Source organism: Protopterus annectens, chromosome 2.part0, assembly GCF_019279795.1.
Source record: "Protopterus annectens isolate FY-2018-M chromosome 2.part0, PAN1.0, whole genome shotgun sequence".
Taxonomy (NCBI): domain Eukaryota; kingdom Metazoa; phylum Chordata; order Ceratodontiformes; family Protopteridae; genus Protopterus; species Protopterus annectens.
In genome coordinates, this window is record NC_056728.1 from 256,570,477 (window position 1) to 256,586,944 (window position 16,468).

The window sequence follows — 16,468 nt, forward strand, 5'->3', positions numbered from 1 at the left end:
TGTGTGGTTGGTTTGGAGGGGAACTGAATCTGGACTTGCTGATTTTGTTTTATATCTTAACAACAATGAATGGGGACTGACATTCACTGAACATCATGATAAAAAGAACATTACATTTTTGGATGTCCTTATACGCAAGTTGCCTGATGGCACTTTAGATAGTGAAATGTATAGAAAGTTCCCACAATATAATTCACTTCTGCATGCTTCCAGCTACCATCCACCACATATCACTAGGAACATTCCTAAATCTCAGTTTATTAGGGCCAAACGTATCTGTTCCAAGCCATATACATTTTGTCTGAATGAAAGGGACTTAACGGATAGGTTTAAACAACGAGGATACAAAATTGGTAATATTACAATGGCCAAAAACCAGGTACACAATATGGATAGATCAGACTTACTTCAATACAGAGACCATACTGTTGTTACACCAACCACATTAAGATTCATTACTACCTATGCTCGTAACACTAACTGTCTACTGGATAGTGTTCATAGGAACTGGAATATTCTTCAATCTGATCACAATATTGCTAATTTTATTCCGGATAGATGCACTTTCTCATATAGAAATGGAAAAAATTTGAAATCCTATTTCAATCATTATAAGTGTTGTGATAGCAAACAATCTCTACATAAACAGACTACATTGTCAGGCAAAGCCTTATATGGATGTTTTCCATGTGGTCATTGTTCAAATTGTAAACATGTCATTACATCTAAGGCTTTCTCTAGTAGAAATTGCTCCAGGGTGTATGATATAGGCTTTTTTGCCAATTGTAGCAATGATTGGGTTGTTTACCTTGCTACTTGCCAGTGTGGAGCATTCTATATAGGGCAGACGTCTCGCCCACTAAGATCACGGATTTCGGAACATATGAGTAACATCAAACATAAAAAAATAACAAATGCTTTGTATAAACACCAGTTAATGCACCCCACTGCGGAGTTTAACTTTATGGTTATTGATGTTATTCATGGGAATCGCATGAATAAAACTGAATGGCACAATATATTAAATAATAAAGAAAAAAAGTGGATTATCAAGCTTGGGGGTTTATTCCCACCCGGACTTAATGAATATTTATGAATGTTCAACCAATGGGAAATGGCTTTATAGTATTTAAACAGCATGTTTTTTGTGTGTTGCTTTTTTACACTGAGGAAGGCTGTGTTAGTCCAGCAGAAACCGGTTTGTTTGCTGTATGTATTTGTGAATACAAATATTTTTGAAGTCACTTTTGCTGGCTCTTTGTGTTTTTTACTGTTCAAGGTGATTATTTGTCATCCAGGTTTCGGTAATGGAGAAAGCATTCTGGGTGATGATCAGAAGTTCGGTTTCAAAGGTACTAGGGCAGATAATAGTAGAGTCATCTGCGTATTAAACTACAGATCCATAAAAGTGATAGCAGAGTAAAAGCTGTTAATGAAAATACTGAACAGAAAATAGACCCTTGGGGAACTCCGGTGGAAGTAATGAGAAAAGGTGAGAAGAAGTGTAACCATTTGGTGGATTGTTGTCTGAAGTAACTGGTAAAACATTTAAGGATGGGAGTAGACAAGCCTAGGCGTGAGAACATGGAAAAGAGGAGAGAATGGGAGATAGCGTCAAAAGCCATAGAGAGATCAAGAAAGAGTGCAGTGACAAGTTTATCATCATTGCGATTGTGGTTAACAGTATCTAGGAAGGATAGGAGAGCAGTTATAGTACTGTGGCCAGGACGGAAGCCATGCCGAGTGGGGGAAAGTAGTTGGTTTTGGGATAGATAATTCACAAGTTGAATTTGAATACATTTTTCCATTATTTTAGAAATAGGAGACAGAATGCCTACGAGGCGGAAATTTGAGATTTCTGAATTATTACCTCCTTTGTGTAAGGGCATGATGTAGGCTTTCATCCAAATGGATGGTACATAGGATTCCTGGATAGATCTGTTTATGAAAATATTTATGGGGTAGCCGATGGATTTGGCTGACATCTGTAGGTATTCTGGGGGTAAACTATCTGGGGCAGTGCTACCAGGTTTGAGTTTTAGCAGGACTTTAGTAATAGTGGAAGTGGGAATAGGAGAGAAAGTCTGGGGATAAGGGTTTTCTGGGGAGTGGTGTGTGTTGCTATGGGGTTGCTGTTATGAGTAGTTTGAGGAAAGGTGGAAGCAAGTTGGGATATAGTGTCTATAAAGTAGGAATTGAAGAGGGTAGCTAATTCAGCAGGAGTTCCACTTCTCTAGAACAAGCTTCCAATTCATGTGAAACAGAGTACCTCCATGACCCTCTTCAAAAGCAACCTAGATCAATGGATGGGTGACACAAATTCACTCTTGGGGTGGTGCCCATGTCCCTCCTGGACACAGGAAGTCAATATTAACTACCATACACCCTCACCTCTGCAATCTTAACTCAGCTACCAATTGAGGCAACTCAGGATAAACATGGCTAGGCTTGTAAGGGCTCTAGAGCCATTAGACTAGTAACCTTCTATGAACCTATAAGAAACTGATAAACTTATGCTTAACTGATAAACTTATGCTTTCTGATGATCAATGTGTAGGACAAACAAATTAGCAGCTACTAAAAGACAACATTAACAAATTGTACATGATTATTTCTTGGATACAGATGCTAATTTAACTCATTTGGATTGTTAAAATGAAAATTAACTAAATAGATGTAACACAGTTTAGACTGAACATCTGATTAGATGAACCTTTTAAAGTTGTATGTGTAAACTTGGTATCTAGAAATTTTACGAGTCATTTGCACAAATATTTACATTACCTACAGTGCCAACTGATAAATGGACACTGGGAAAAGAATGACTCGTGGATCTTTTGAATAAGTGAATTTCATGACCCTGAATGTGCAGACTTAAGTCAATTTAATTTAATGTTAAGCAGAACATAGGTTGTCAACAGTTCTAGCAAATATAAATACTTTGGGACGCACTTCTCAACTGTTCCTATTGTCAGTATACTTCTTAACCATACCGAATTCCTTTGTATTTACCAGTTTTGAGGTCAAAATAATGGGGTGTGATGAATTTCTGAGTGGGACCCACAATTCCCAAATTTCCCGTGTTTTTTTGTTTTTTTTATTTTATTTTTATTTTTTTTTGAAAGTTGGTCCTGGCGTCATCACGTGTAGGGTCTGTCACAGCCTGTTGAAAACAGAGTTCAGCTGAGAGGGGAGGACTCAAGTCCATTTGTGTAGTACTCTGTTTATCCTTCTAGATCTATGTACGATCTGTATTAATTAACTGACCCGGCAGACCCATTTGTTTACAATTTGCAGTCTGTGTAAGAATTGCATTTAAGATGCAGCAGCACACAGCAACCAGAGAATGGAACGGAAGACAACTCTTGGGCAGCAAGCTGTTTTAAAATATTATGTTAATGTCGGTCGCAAACTCAGGGGAGAGCGAATTCAGGCTCACACTCACATTACAGTAACAGGTGGAAAATGAGAAAATATATCTCCAATTGTGGTTACTCTTCCTCTGGGTGCTCCAGGTAAAAGGAAAAAAAAATGCGACTGTTAGATTTATTTTCGCAGAACGTCCAGACCCGATTTATTTACTCATATTTTGGTCAATTTCTCATACAATTGTAGTTTTCTGGCAAATCACTGCCTGGTAGTAGTGGCAGATCTTAGAAAATAATGGCAGGGCATTCTTATTTTGAGAAATGACAGCTTTCATATCTTACTTATTTTATGTTTACTTTTACTGTCCAACCAAAATGAGCTGCTTATTTTATGTTTGAGAAATGAGAGCTTTCTTATTTTATGTCCGAGCTAAGTTTGAGAAATGAGAGCTTTGTCCAAACTAAGCTTTATTAAGATTGGTGAGATGTATTGTGTATTAGGGTCTATATTATAACCTCGAATGATTAAGAGGGAATGCTCTTTAATCGACGCCTTAAAATCAAAAGCACTAAATCCCGAACAGACAGAACAGCAATTTTTTGCCCAGGGAAAAAAAACCACTGGGTCGTTTTTGAGACCTTGCCATTTCCTCCACTGTGGGGCAATCTTGGAGTTGGCATATTTAAATAGGGGGTGTGGGGGGAGCGCAGCCCACACATTGGGGGGAAAGCCCCCCAATGTATTTTGTTTAGATTTTTTTTTTTTTTGTGGAGCAGTGATTTTTCCCCCCTGGGGGAAAAAAAAATCGCTGTTCTGTGTGTTCGGGATTTAGTGATTGAGATTTTCAGGGGTTGATTTAAGAGTGTTTGCTCTTTTAATAATTCGAGGTTGTAATATAGACCCGTCTATTAATGTATTGTGTGTATTAATGATGGTAAGCTGCACTTAGAAATGAGCTGCTTATTTTATGTTTGAGAAATGAGAGCTTATGTCCGAGCTAAGTTTGAGAAACCTTATTTTGTGAAGCAAGAGCTTTCATATCTTACTTTGGGAGCTACCTATTTTAGGTTTACTTTTACTTTTGGGAGCCACAAGCTTATTAATGAAGACAAGAACCTTATTTTAAGGTCCTTAATACTCTGGGAGCCACATTCTTATTAATGTTGTGTGTGTGTGTGTGACTTTGGGAGCTGCATATTTTATGTTTACTTTTACTTTGGGGAGCCGCATTTTTATTAATGATAAGAACCACCTTATTTTAATGTCCTTATACTCTGAGGGCCACATTCTTATTAATGCTTTGTGAGTGTGAGTGTGTGTGTGTGTGTGTGTGTGTGTGTGTGTGTGTGTGTGTGTGTGTGTGTGTGAGACTCTGGGAGCCACCATTCCACCACTTTTGATTCAAGGAGTTGTCTGGAATGTTTGGCTCAAACTTTTGGTCTGTTCCTCTTAAACTTTGTGGTTTGCTGGCAAATCACTAAGAAATGAATTCACTAAATAATGATAGCCATTTAAGGAAATGCATGGTAACACAAAACATTTTATTCTAGCAACTTTTCTAAGATTATACAAGCAATGTTTAAAATGTGTTCCTGGTTTTGGGCCTTTGATCCCCCTCCCAAAATAAATTTTGGCTTTTTCCAGATTTCTTGTGCTGCACAGTTCTTCGGGGGAGAGAAGTTTAGCGTTGCTTATGCCAAGTCTTTGTGTTGTTAGTAGGTAGAATACTTGCTTTTGATGCAGAAGGCTGTGGGTTCTACTCCCAAAGTATGCAGATGGATTGCTGATACTTTAATGTGTTGTAATTTAAACGGGGTGGATGCTGCATGTATGCTTCTTTTGCAAGGGGCCTACGATTTGAAAAAAACCCAAAGGTAATCTTTATCTGCCACTAGTCTGATGCATTTTCTTTGAATGTGTGTTTCAATGAGGTTTCAATTAATGCAAGTTTCAAGGCCAGATCAGTTTTAATGCTAAGTCTATTTTCATTGTGAGACTATATTGCTTTGTTTAGCAGATGTCTATTAGCATTTGTGCTATAAAATGTAAAATAAAATTTTTAAATGAAATCTAAATAATCACTGTAGAAATAAAGCCGTATGCACTTCACAATGTCTATGGTAAGTGGGGCAAAATAACCAAGTAATGGAACATTGGAATGGCTGCAGACGGGGACCATGATTTTGTGAGGGGGGGTGGCAAACTCAAAGACAGCCCAGGGCAGCACAAACTCTAGCTACACACTGATCAGTAGGCCATGGAGAATGACTTTTGGAGGTCCTAGCAAACTATAATATTCTTTTGCAAAGATTATAATATTGCCTACCATTAAATGCCCTAGGTTTACCACAAAACCCACATACATAAATATAGTCACCAAAAACAAAATCCCAATGTTCATCTTCTCCCTTCCCAGTGAAAATCACTGCTACACATTTAAAAAAATGGTTACCATTTACTACAGGGTCTGGGGCCATATTTTGGTTGTCTGTTCTTCAGTTTCGTTTTTAAGCTGGTATCCCACGATTCCACTGGAGTAGGTAGGGTTATTTAATTAAGTATGCAACTTTTACGTTAATCAGCGTACAGATTTGTACCCATTTTTCATGAGCCTTTGTCCAGATTTTTGATGTTTCCAGGTTGAGAGGCATGATTGTCAGGGATATCCCTGATTTTGGATCACAATTTGCTCTACCCTGCCTAAATTTTTTCTGAGAAAAGATGTCTGAAATAAATATGAGTGATACTTTCAGATTAAATGGCACTGACAGCTTGGTAAAATAAAGCTATTATCACAAATACTCTGTTACTAGCTGTTACAAGAGGCAAAATACAAAACACTCTCTCCTTAAAGGAGAGCAAAGCATTAATAACTACAAAGTTAAGCAAATTCTACTTACGATGTAAATAAACTATATACAACTAAAGATGAAGCACTTACAATAAATCAAGGTGTTAACAATTACCTTCCAGAAGTAAGTGTCTTAAGTCCTTATTACTCACGCACTCCGTTGCAGGCAGATGAAATGGGCTTGTCAGCTCTTTTTACTACCTCTTGCCAAGTCTTTTTAACCTTTTAAACTACTGACGTTTTCCCTAACCACTAAGCCTACATGACATTCACTACTTTTTTTTTTTAAATATTTTTACACTATTTTCAATTTCCCCCATTATTTCTTACCTCACCATGAAGCCACGGTGGTACAGCAGTTGCGTTGTTGCCTCACAGCAAGAGGTTCTCCAGTTCAGTTCTCAGCTAGTATGTGGGGAGTGCCTTCTGTGTGGAGTCTGCATGTCCTCCCCACGGTTGAGTGGCCTCTGAAAGACATGCGTGAATGGGCGTGCCTTCGTTGACGGTTGGGCGTCAGGCTGGTAACTCGGCACCATAAAAATCTGCCAATCATTAGCGGACTGGAGTTCCGCTGTGGCGACCCCTTACCAGGAAAAGCCAATAAGACAAACCACATTTCTTACCTCATCATCATCCTAGGCCCCATTGCAAAGATAATGCTCTCACACATTCCATGCAAGGATAAGCATCTTGTTCTTTCCAGTCAACTGCTTTAATTTATTTATGATACATACCACAGCAAGGTATACCTGCTAAGGTCAAGTCTAAACCTAGATTCTCACTTTCTTGTTATTACCTTTTAGCTGCTAAATGACTACAATGAGTAAGACCCTCTTATACCTTGACAATGCTTCTATAGTACCTACCTTCCACTTGTTCACCCAGGATTACCTGATTTTAAGGGGTATTTCAGAGCTACACAGTTAAAGCTCTATACACAGTACAAGCAGAAATCTATCATTTAAAGTGGAAAGGGATGATGATGAAGGGGGGGGGGTCAGGAAACAAGGAGAGTCTGGGATTTTGTATGCAGATCATTAAGGAGAACAATAACTATAAAGAATATTATATTTATAAAGTAACAGAAAACATTCTAAGAACTAAGCCAACACAGGAATGGAGAAAGAAGATTCTGCTGATAGGGATGACTGCAATTAGGGACAACAAGCAAGAGGAGGCTGGAATTTATTAGAGAAGACTGGCAAAATAACCAAGGTACTGCAAGCAGATAGAGAGGGAAAGTAATAGAATGGGAAGAGGCCAATAATTTATTTGGACTGTAGGCTAGAGATTCCCTTCCCTATAAAGGATTTATATCAGAATATAGGCATTGAAAAAGAAATAGGAATCCTAAGCAAAAAGACCAACACTGGTACAGTTTTTAGTAGAATCTAGAACAGAAGCTGCTGTTAAAAAAGAAATACTATAGCATACAGAATATTGCATAACTATAAGAATCAATTAGATGAGGTTAGAAAGGATTGGGAAAAGACTGGATAAGCAATTCACAAAGGAAAAAGGGGGATATATGTATGTCTCCCAAACATGCAACAAAGTCTAGAAGATTTAGGATCTTTGGAAGTGTTCACATAGGTATTTTTATACCTAAAGTAGACTCCAAAGAATTTTTCCTCAGGTAGACAGCAAATGTTGTCGGTGTGATTGGGAAGAAAGAGGTAATTGGAAACATTTTCTGGGAGTGTAATGAGCTAGCAGACTTTAAAGATTCACTGCAGACTACTATGTCAGAGATGCTGGGTGGGCAAACTGGTGTAACTAAAGAAATAATATTTTTGAGCTATGATACAGAATCAGAACTGCCTAGACCTATTAAGGCCTTGTGGAGTCTAATTATGGTGGTGACCAAAAAAAAGCAATTACTAGAAAATGGAAATCAAAGTGTAAACTAACTGTAGTAGAAGAAATGAATATAGTAACAGACATAAAACAACTGGAAATGGGATCTTTAGAAAGGGTAGGAACAAATTACATAGAAAAAAATGGGAATTGTGGGAACAATACATGCAGTGGAGGAATGAGGTTTAAAAGAAGACAGGATTTGAATGAGCTATGTAATGTCTGACAATGTCTGGAGAGATAAGTGATGTATAATGTTTGCAATTAAAATTAGGACAATATGGTTTGTTTTTATTTATATAAATGTATGATTGTCTAAGCCATACGTGATAACTTAATAAAGATGTTTACTGTTAAAAAAAAATCTGCACTAGGGCATTTTGCATTGCATCTTTTAAACTCTTGTCTGCTCTGCACATACCCAAAACATGCTCCTAGTTTCCCCTCTCTCTCTCCAGACACCTGCACACTTACTCTGATTCATATATTTTGCAATCTGCTTGGGGGTATAAAAACGTGCACCCCTAATCAACTTAGTGTTGAGAAAGAGAGGTGCACCAACCACAGACATTTCCTTGGTGGATGAACTACTTGACATCATTTTATCTAGTAACTATTTGATTTTTAACTACACTATTTTTTTACAAAAGGTAGGGGTAGCCATGGGGTCACCTTGCGGCGGCGGTTTCACCAATCTGGTCATGGCTTATTGGGAACAGGAAATTATCCAGAAGAATGAAGCTATGAACAACAAAATTGCCTTCTACCCTCATTTCTTGGTTGATATATTCATTTTGATTAGGGGTGGCGAAGCAGTTGCCATAGAACTGGTAGATTTCTTCAATTCCACCACTAATTTTCTTTCTTTTACCCACAGATTTAGTCCTGACAGAATCGCCTACCTGGATGTGGATTTGAGGAAAGATTTAAGCATTAATGTATTGTGTGCTAAAATTCACAGGAAGGACACTTATTCCAACACCTTCCTTCACTACAGCAGTTGTCACCTGACTTATCAAGAGAGATCTGTAGTGAAAGGTCAGCTTGTCAGGGCTGCTCGAATGGTGTCAAAACTTTCAGATTTCACTGAGGAATGTAACACACTCAGATCTATGTTTCTGGGCCGGGGTTATCCCAAACAATTGGTGGATGAGCTGATCCAAGCGGTTAGTCATAAGAGAGAACAGGGGACATACCAACCAATTTTAAAAGGCCCTCATGGAATGTGTTCCAAAATAACCAGCTCATGACCAACCATCCTGAAAGTTCACTTCCACCATCTTGCAGACTTTTTACATCATTCAGTACAGACTACAAGATAGTTTCATCTACCCATCAGAAAAACTGGGTGTTCATTCGAAATGACAACAATCTTAGAAATAAACTACCAGAGTACCCTAAAATTACTTGGAGGAGAGGAAAGAACCTAAAACATCTTTTGGAGGTCAATGAGTTGAACCCCCCTATCAGGATAGGGATGTTTCAATGCAACATGTGCAATTTTTGCTCCTACATGGATACAGGGGATCACTTCAGAATTAAGAGATCAAAAATACAAAGTTAAGCACAAGTTCAACTGCCAATCTAAAGCCGTTGTTTACCTTGCCCAGTGCCAAAAGTGTCCAGCTTTTTACATCGGCAAAACGAACAGGAAACTCCGGGACCGTGTTTATGAGCACACGTACCACATCAGGAAACTAAAAACAGTCAATGCACTGGCAAAACATCTAGCTGACAACACCAACCATAAATTTTTGTTCAAGGCTATTGACTGTGTAAATTCTGATGGAAGAGGGGCCCTGAAACTGTCTGCCTTGAAGTGTTGGAACTCACGTGGCAAATCTGCACGGATGCCAGCACATATCCAGGTTTAAATGAAATGTGCTCCATTCATTGCATTTTAAAATTTAAGAGTCTTCTAAGATGACTTGGTTCCATTGCCTAGTACATGGGCATTAGAGTTCAGAATTCAACAGTCCACATCACTTTTGAAAACTTCATTGTATATATTGTTTCATAGTTGCTACTTATTCATTATTTATTTATCATTCATTTCCTGTGACATCTGTGTAAAAAAATTTTAACACATTTTTTTCTTTTCTCTATTATGTTCTCTCTCTGCATATTCTCTGTATATTCTAACATTGCTGTTTAATGGATTGTACCCTTCCACTAGGTGTCTCCATTGTTTTATTATAGACAGGAACAGGTTTGACTCTTAGTTTTACCAACAGATTCTAATTGTTAGTTTGTATTTACCAGCTTTTACTATATAAATTGTGGGAGTAGTGGTGACTCACTGTTTATGGTAGCCATGTACTAGGTTACGTATTTTTGGCATCACTGCTTTGTCCAGCATCGACGGTTTACGTAAGTAGATGATGTTGCAAGTTGTTTGCCTCAATTAGATTGATTTGATTGTGTCTGTCAGTAATGGCAGCTTTTGCCTTTAGGTAAGTGATTGAACATATTTTTTATGCCACAAGGCAACCGCATGGAGCCGGTAATTTTAAACAGTGCCATGACCAGTTTACAACTAGCGGTTTTACACCTTTAGAGTTTGTGCTTTTGACTGGGACAAACATGATCTAATACTTGCTTGTGTCACTTGATAGCCTTAACCTGTGAGTATTGTGTTTTAGTTTACGATGATAACTGTTGTATGTATAAAGTAAATTCATACAACCAGTTCTCTTACTTGGTGTTAGACCTGCCCACAAGGGTCAAAACACAATTAACGTCACAAATCAGCTTGGAGCTTGTTTTTGACCAGTGCTATGACCAGTTTATATCTGGTGGACTTGCACCTCTTGTATTTGCCCTCTTTTATTGGGTCATACATGACCTGAAGTTTAAATTCAGGGGTTTGATGTTGTCTGTCTGTCTGTCAGTATTGCATGACAGTTTTACTTGTAGGTACTGCCTTTTAGGTTTTTAATTTTTATTTTTATGCTCAATTGTTTCATGCTAAAAGGCGAACGCAAGCTATCCGTCCCTTTTTACACTGAGCTGTGACTGGTTCACAGCGGACGGACTTGTGATTTTAAACCTAGAACTGTTAGGCATACCTAATGTTTTAATGCTTTTAACAATTGGTGTGATATTTTATTTGTGGATGTTTATGACTAAACAGGCATGCTTGCAGCATGTTTCCTTCATATTGGGTTGTGACCTACTCTTAGGGAGTAAAACATGTCTTCACATGAAAGTTAGTTTGAAATGCATGACATTTTTGCAGGCATTGCATTTTAACTTAGTGACTGAAACTGTGTCATGCATAAGGCGAATGCAAGCAGTCATATTATGTTGTGATTTGCTCAAAGGGGCGGGCTTGTGGCCCTTGACCTAGAGCTGTTAGCATACTTAATGAATTGATGTTTTTAACCAATGGTGTGCCATTTGATTTAATTGTGGAAGTTATAAGAAGCGGCATGTGTATTAGTACTTTGTCTGAAGAAGTCTTGGGATTGCCTGAGACAAAAAATGCTTTACAAATAAACTGTTCAAACTGCCTGATTTGTGGTGTGGTGACTTGCGTTACTCAGCTTGTTTTTTTGAGTCACAGTCTAGTTATAAAGAAGCCATTAACACAAAGGTAACAAGTGAAACCAGGCAAAGGACAGGATGAAACATTACTGCAGATACAATTTTTTTCTCTCTTTTACAATGGAAGCCATGGCATACAATTACAAAGTGTTTCTTCTCGCCCCCTCCCACTCCAAAGCAAGACACACTCCAAAATGTGGAACCCATTGGTTTCCATAAATGCTTCATGTTGCAACAGATATAGCCCTCATCCTGCAATCCATTTGAAAAACAGTGATCATACTGTGTCCCTTACTACAAATACTGTTGTGGTGAACAAAATTGTATTTCAAAACCAACCATGCAGCATTGCAGATGAAAACGAATGCATCCACAGGCAAGCTGAGCTCATTTACTTGCGGTGCTCAAACCTCTCCCTGCAGACTGAAGAGGCAATGGCAAAGTACATTCATAAATCAACATTTCTAGAAAGTCAGCAAATAGCTAGAGTTGAAATGGAGATTTAAAGTAATATACACTTCCACTTTAAATATGTAATACTGTGGAGTAGTGAATGATCAGTAATCAGTATTACTTTCCATTATGGACATTTGCATTCAGTCATTTTTAGCCATTGTCTTCTAATGATAACTAAAACCATTAATAATCCAGTATGTACTGATCCATCAGCTGTCCTGAAAATGTTAACTCTGAATGTCTCAGAGATCATCACATTTTGCCTAGGATTAATGCTGCTGCAGAAAGAAAGGATTGCTTTACTGCCTTGTCTGGCCTGAAAGGACTAAATGCCACAGCAAATCACACACAAGTGTTGAATCACATGCTGTCCTTCATAAATTTCACAGGGTGACTTAACTTTCTTCCCCCCTTGTGTGCTTCATTGCTCTCTGAACAGATATAAAACAGCCCACAACATAAGCTATCTTCATACTGGTGTGCGAGTTGACAAAGTTGTTAAACTATATAAGGTGAGGTGGAGGAGTAAAATTCTCAGCTGACACTGGGATAGCACTCAGTCCAGCCATCAACTCACCGACACCCACTCAAGAATCCATATTCCCTCCAGACACAGGAAAAATGGAATCGAAAGTGCAACACAGCTAGAGCTGTAAATCATTTGTGTTCAGCAGCATCCTAAATATGCTCAGGTCCAGCAAGGCAAGACAAAACAGCATTTATAGAGGAGACAGTTCTACTTGAAGCCTTAAGAAACAGACAGCCAAAAATGGAAGTACTTTATCCTTACCTCTACATTAATTACATTAAGTTCTCTACAAATGAATGCAGAATTTCCATCCTCTGAAAAGCAGGTAATTTGAAAATGACCATATGCAGCATCTCCAGAAGGCTCAGGCCAGTATTGGTGGCATTTCACCTGAAGAAGAAATAATTTACAAAACTGATGGGCTTGTACAAAATTGTAAAAGAACAACATGCAGACTGCATGAATGCTTATAAAACTAGGATAATTGCACTTTATACAATAATGAATGAATACAATTGTTTGCTTTACTGCAAACCTACTTGAAAAATATGTAAATTCTAATTTACACTAAAAATAAATTTAAATAAGTAAATATCAAAATGCGTCTTCTGCATCACTGAAGTACGAATAAATAATTATGTATTTAATTAAATCAAAGAAAAACATTGATTCAGAAAACAAGTCTGTTGCTGCATGTCATACTTCATAGAAAATCTATGGAAACATATGTATGGCATACTTGGGAACTTTTTGAAAGCACTGACTTTGTTATGTTCCTTTAAAAGTGCGAGTATGGGTAGGTGGGGCTGCAGAGGGGAAGAGGATTTGGGTAGGGCAAAGGAAGGAGCTGTGACAAACCGAAATGCTCCAGCCCAGCTAGCTGGAATTTTGTAAATAATTATATGTCACTTGAAAACATTAATATGGTTTATATAGAAATGTGACATTGCCAATTGTGGCTGGTTTGTTTAAAGATATGTAAGCTCTTAGAGTACTTGCATATGTATTTGGTGACACTGTACAGGCCATTCCAATAGCCTTGAAAGTCTTGGTCACACTTACCATTCAATTAATAGCAACATTACAAGAACAATTGGTCACCCTTTGTAAGGGCCTTACAGTAGCTGATAAAGAACTGGTTGGTAGCAGTGATAACTACCTTTTAGTCTGGGCAGAAGGGGGCATAGCTAGTAAACCTTTGCCAGCCTTCCCCAAACATACCATTAATAACATTCCCAAATCCCAATTTTTGCATTTGAAGTGAATTTGCTCTTCACAGCAAGATCTGACTCTATCCCATCAGGATTTAGCCAACAGATTTTTAGCTAGGGGATATGGTACACAGAATGTTAACTTGGCCATGCAATGGGCTAAAAAACAATCAAGGGATACCTTATTAGAATACAAACATCAACCCAGGAAGGATAATAAGGACACACTGAGAATGGTCACTACATTTGGTAGAAACACAGAATATCTTACTGATGTTATTGACAAACAATTGAATATTTTGAAGAGCAACAAACAATTGGATGACCTTTTGGGGGACAAATGTCTATTTTCCTACAGGCGGGGCAAAACTTTGGGTTCCCATTTCTCTCTTTACAAAAAAATCATGCATCAGGATGCCATTTATCATCAAACCACATTAACAGGGGAGAGATTGGTTGGTTCTTACCCATGCAGACATTGCACCTTCTCCAAACATGTTTTCAAAACTAAAGCCTTTACCAGTAAAAATACTGGACAGTTGTATAACATTAACTGCTTCGCCAATTGCGGAACAGATTGGGTTATATATTTAGCCACTTGCACCTGTCAAGCTTTCTACGTGGGCCAAAAGTCTAGACAATTTAGATTTCGGATGTCAGAACATTTAGGGAATATTAGGAATGCCAGAGCCACCAATGCTCTTTACAGACATTCACTGATTCATCATTCAGTGAAATTTACCTTCACAGTTAGACAAAATATCAGGCAATAGATCTTTCAAAATGGGGTGGCACAGCATATTAAACATGAAAGAAAGGAAATGGATTGTAAAACTAGGGGGTTTATTCCCACCTGGATTAAATGATAAATTGTAGTGCTTTCCTTCCTTTTCATGGGTTGGATACCATTGGGAATTATTCAGTACTCTTGCGTGGGTACCAAGAGTACAACAGTTTGAAAAACAAATACAGAAAACAAAAATATTAAAGAAAAAAAAAAAAAAGAGAGAGAGCAAAACAGCAAATCTGTATGGACTTCTATTGTGTTCTGTATTGCTTTTTTGTGTTTATTACCTGGTATTAGACCAGTTTTGTCTTGGACAGGAAATGATGTCATGGGCACTTAATGAGATTAAGTATTTATTGCAGGGTTATCACTGTTTTTTGTAATGTACCACTGATGAAAGCTACAAGCTGAAACAGGTCTGGTTCTTAGAATAAATCTTCATGCTCCCAAGGTGCTGGCTCTTTTTTTGATGTTTGCTACAGTTTGTCTGGCCCGTGCACCTTCCGTACTTGCTAGCCTGACTCTCTTTGATGGCATAGCTAGTAAACCTGTGCCAGCCTTCCCCAGAAGTGTCTGTGTGTTTGTATATAAATCAAATCTCAAATTATGTGTGCGCGCGTGGGTCAGTTACTTGGGCAGGGACACGAAGCACTGGTTGGACAGAGGGTGCTGGAGGTTTTGGCTTGATTGCTCGGCTCAGATCTTAACCCTATAGCTGTGCCAGTGGGGAGTCTTACTGGGGATCTGGAGAGAGAGAGAGAGAGACAGAAACCAACCACAGAACTGTGATCTCTGTGTGCTTTTAAGGGAAATTGTACTTTACTGTGTGTACTTGTCATCCTCCCAACGTGCATGTCCCTCACTGCTGCTAGTGGTGAGGACTGAGGCTCCTTGATTACTGGGGCCAGTGCAAGGGCGTTGCATATTAATTGTTTAGCAGCGGTGGAATATCCATATCACATATTAATTGGCTGATAGTGGTGAGATAGCCACATCACATATTAACTGGCTTGTAGTGGTGTGGATATTGAATTCCTGTAGCTGTGTGCAGTGGTCACTAAAGGTGTTTGTAATCTCAATCAGCCAAGCAGTGTACATTCAGAGTTCATATCACAATTGTTTTATTTTTTTGTTAGCTTAGTCAGTCAGGGAAAGCAGGCAAGCATGTCAGCAGAGGAGTATGGCAAGCTGACAAGGAGTCAGTTGGCTGAGATGTGACAGGCTAAAGGATGGGTGCATGCCAACCTAAGGCAGACATGACTGCAGCTTTAGTCACAGCTGCATGTCAGAAGAGCAACCAGGATGACGATCAGACTGGCCCTGGAGATGTACAACTCTCAGAAAACAGACAGCTCAACCTTGCCACAGAGGACTTAATAATCTGTATCGAGTTAGAGAGACTTGAGCTAGAGGACAACTGTTTGGAAACAGAGTCAGCAGAGAGACTGAGGCATCCAGAGACGGAGGAAAATGAGAAACTCCAATGTCTGAAGGCTGAGGAAAATGAGAAACTGTGACATCTGCAGGCCGAAGAGAATGAGAGGCAGAGACAACATGAAAAAGAGATGCTGATTCTGCCAAAGTCATGGAGGCAAAGGTGAAGGAAGCAAGCAAACAAACGCTAGAAGCAACAAAGGTCAGTAAATTTCTTCCACGATTTATGGAGGGGGAAAATTTTGATAGTTTCATTCATATGTTTGAGAGGTTATGTACACAGTAAGATGTTGAACAAGGGCTCTGGGTATGGTTCCTGACCTCCTTACTCCATTGTAAAGCTGTAATAGTTTTTTCCCAAATTGTCTGATACTAACGGTTTAAATTATAATGTTGTAAAGAACTGTTTGCTAGAATGTTTTAAGTTA

At 38.5% G+C, this 16,468-nt stretch overlaps 1 protein-coding gene across 1 annotated transcript in view; it reads right to left on the bottom strand.

Moving 5' to 3' along the window:
- The window catches only part of PTPN4 (protein tyrosine phosphatase non-receptor type 4), a 3,248,454-nt gene that overhangs the window by 412,816 nt on the left and 2,819,170 nt on the right, over positions 1 to 16,468 (bottom strand). The window contains exon 23 of the mRNA XM_044060734.1: positions 12,870 to 12,998. Within this exon, the coding sequence (XP_043916669.1) occupies positions 12,870 to 12,998 (129 nt within the window). The remainder of the gene's footprint in view (positions 1 to 12,869; positions 12,999 to 16,468) is intronic.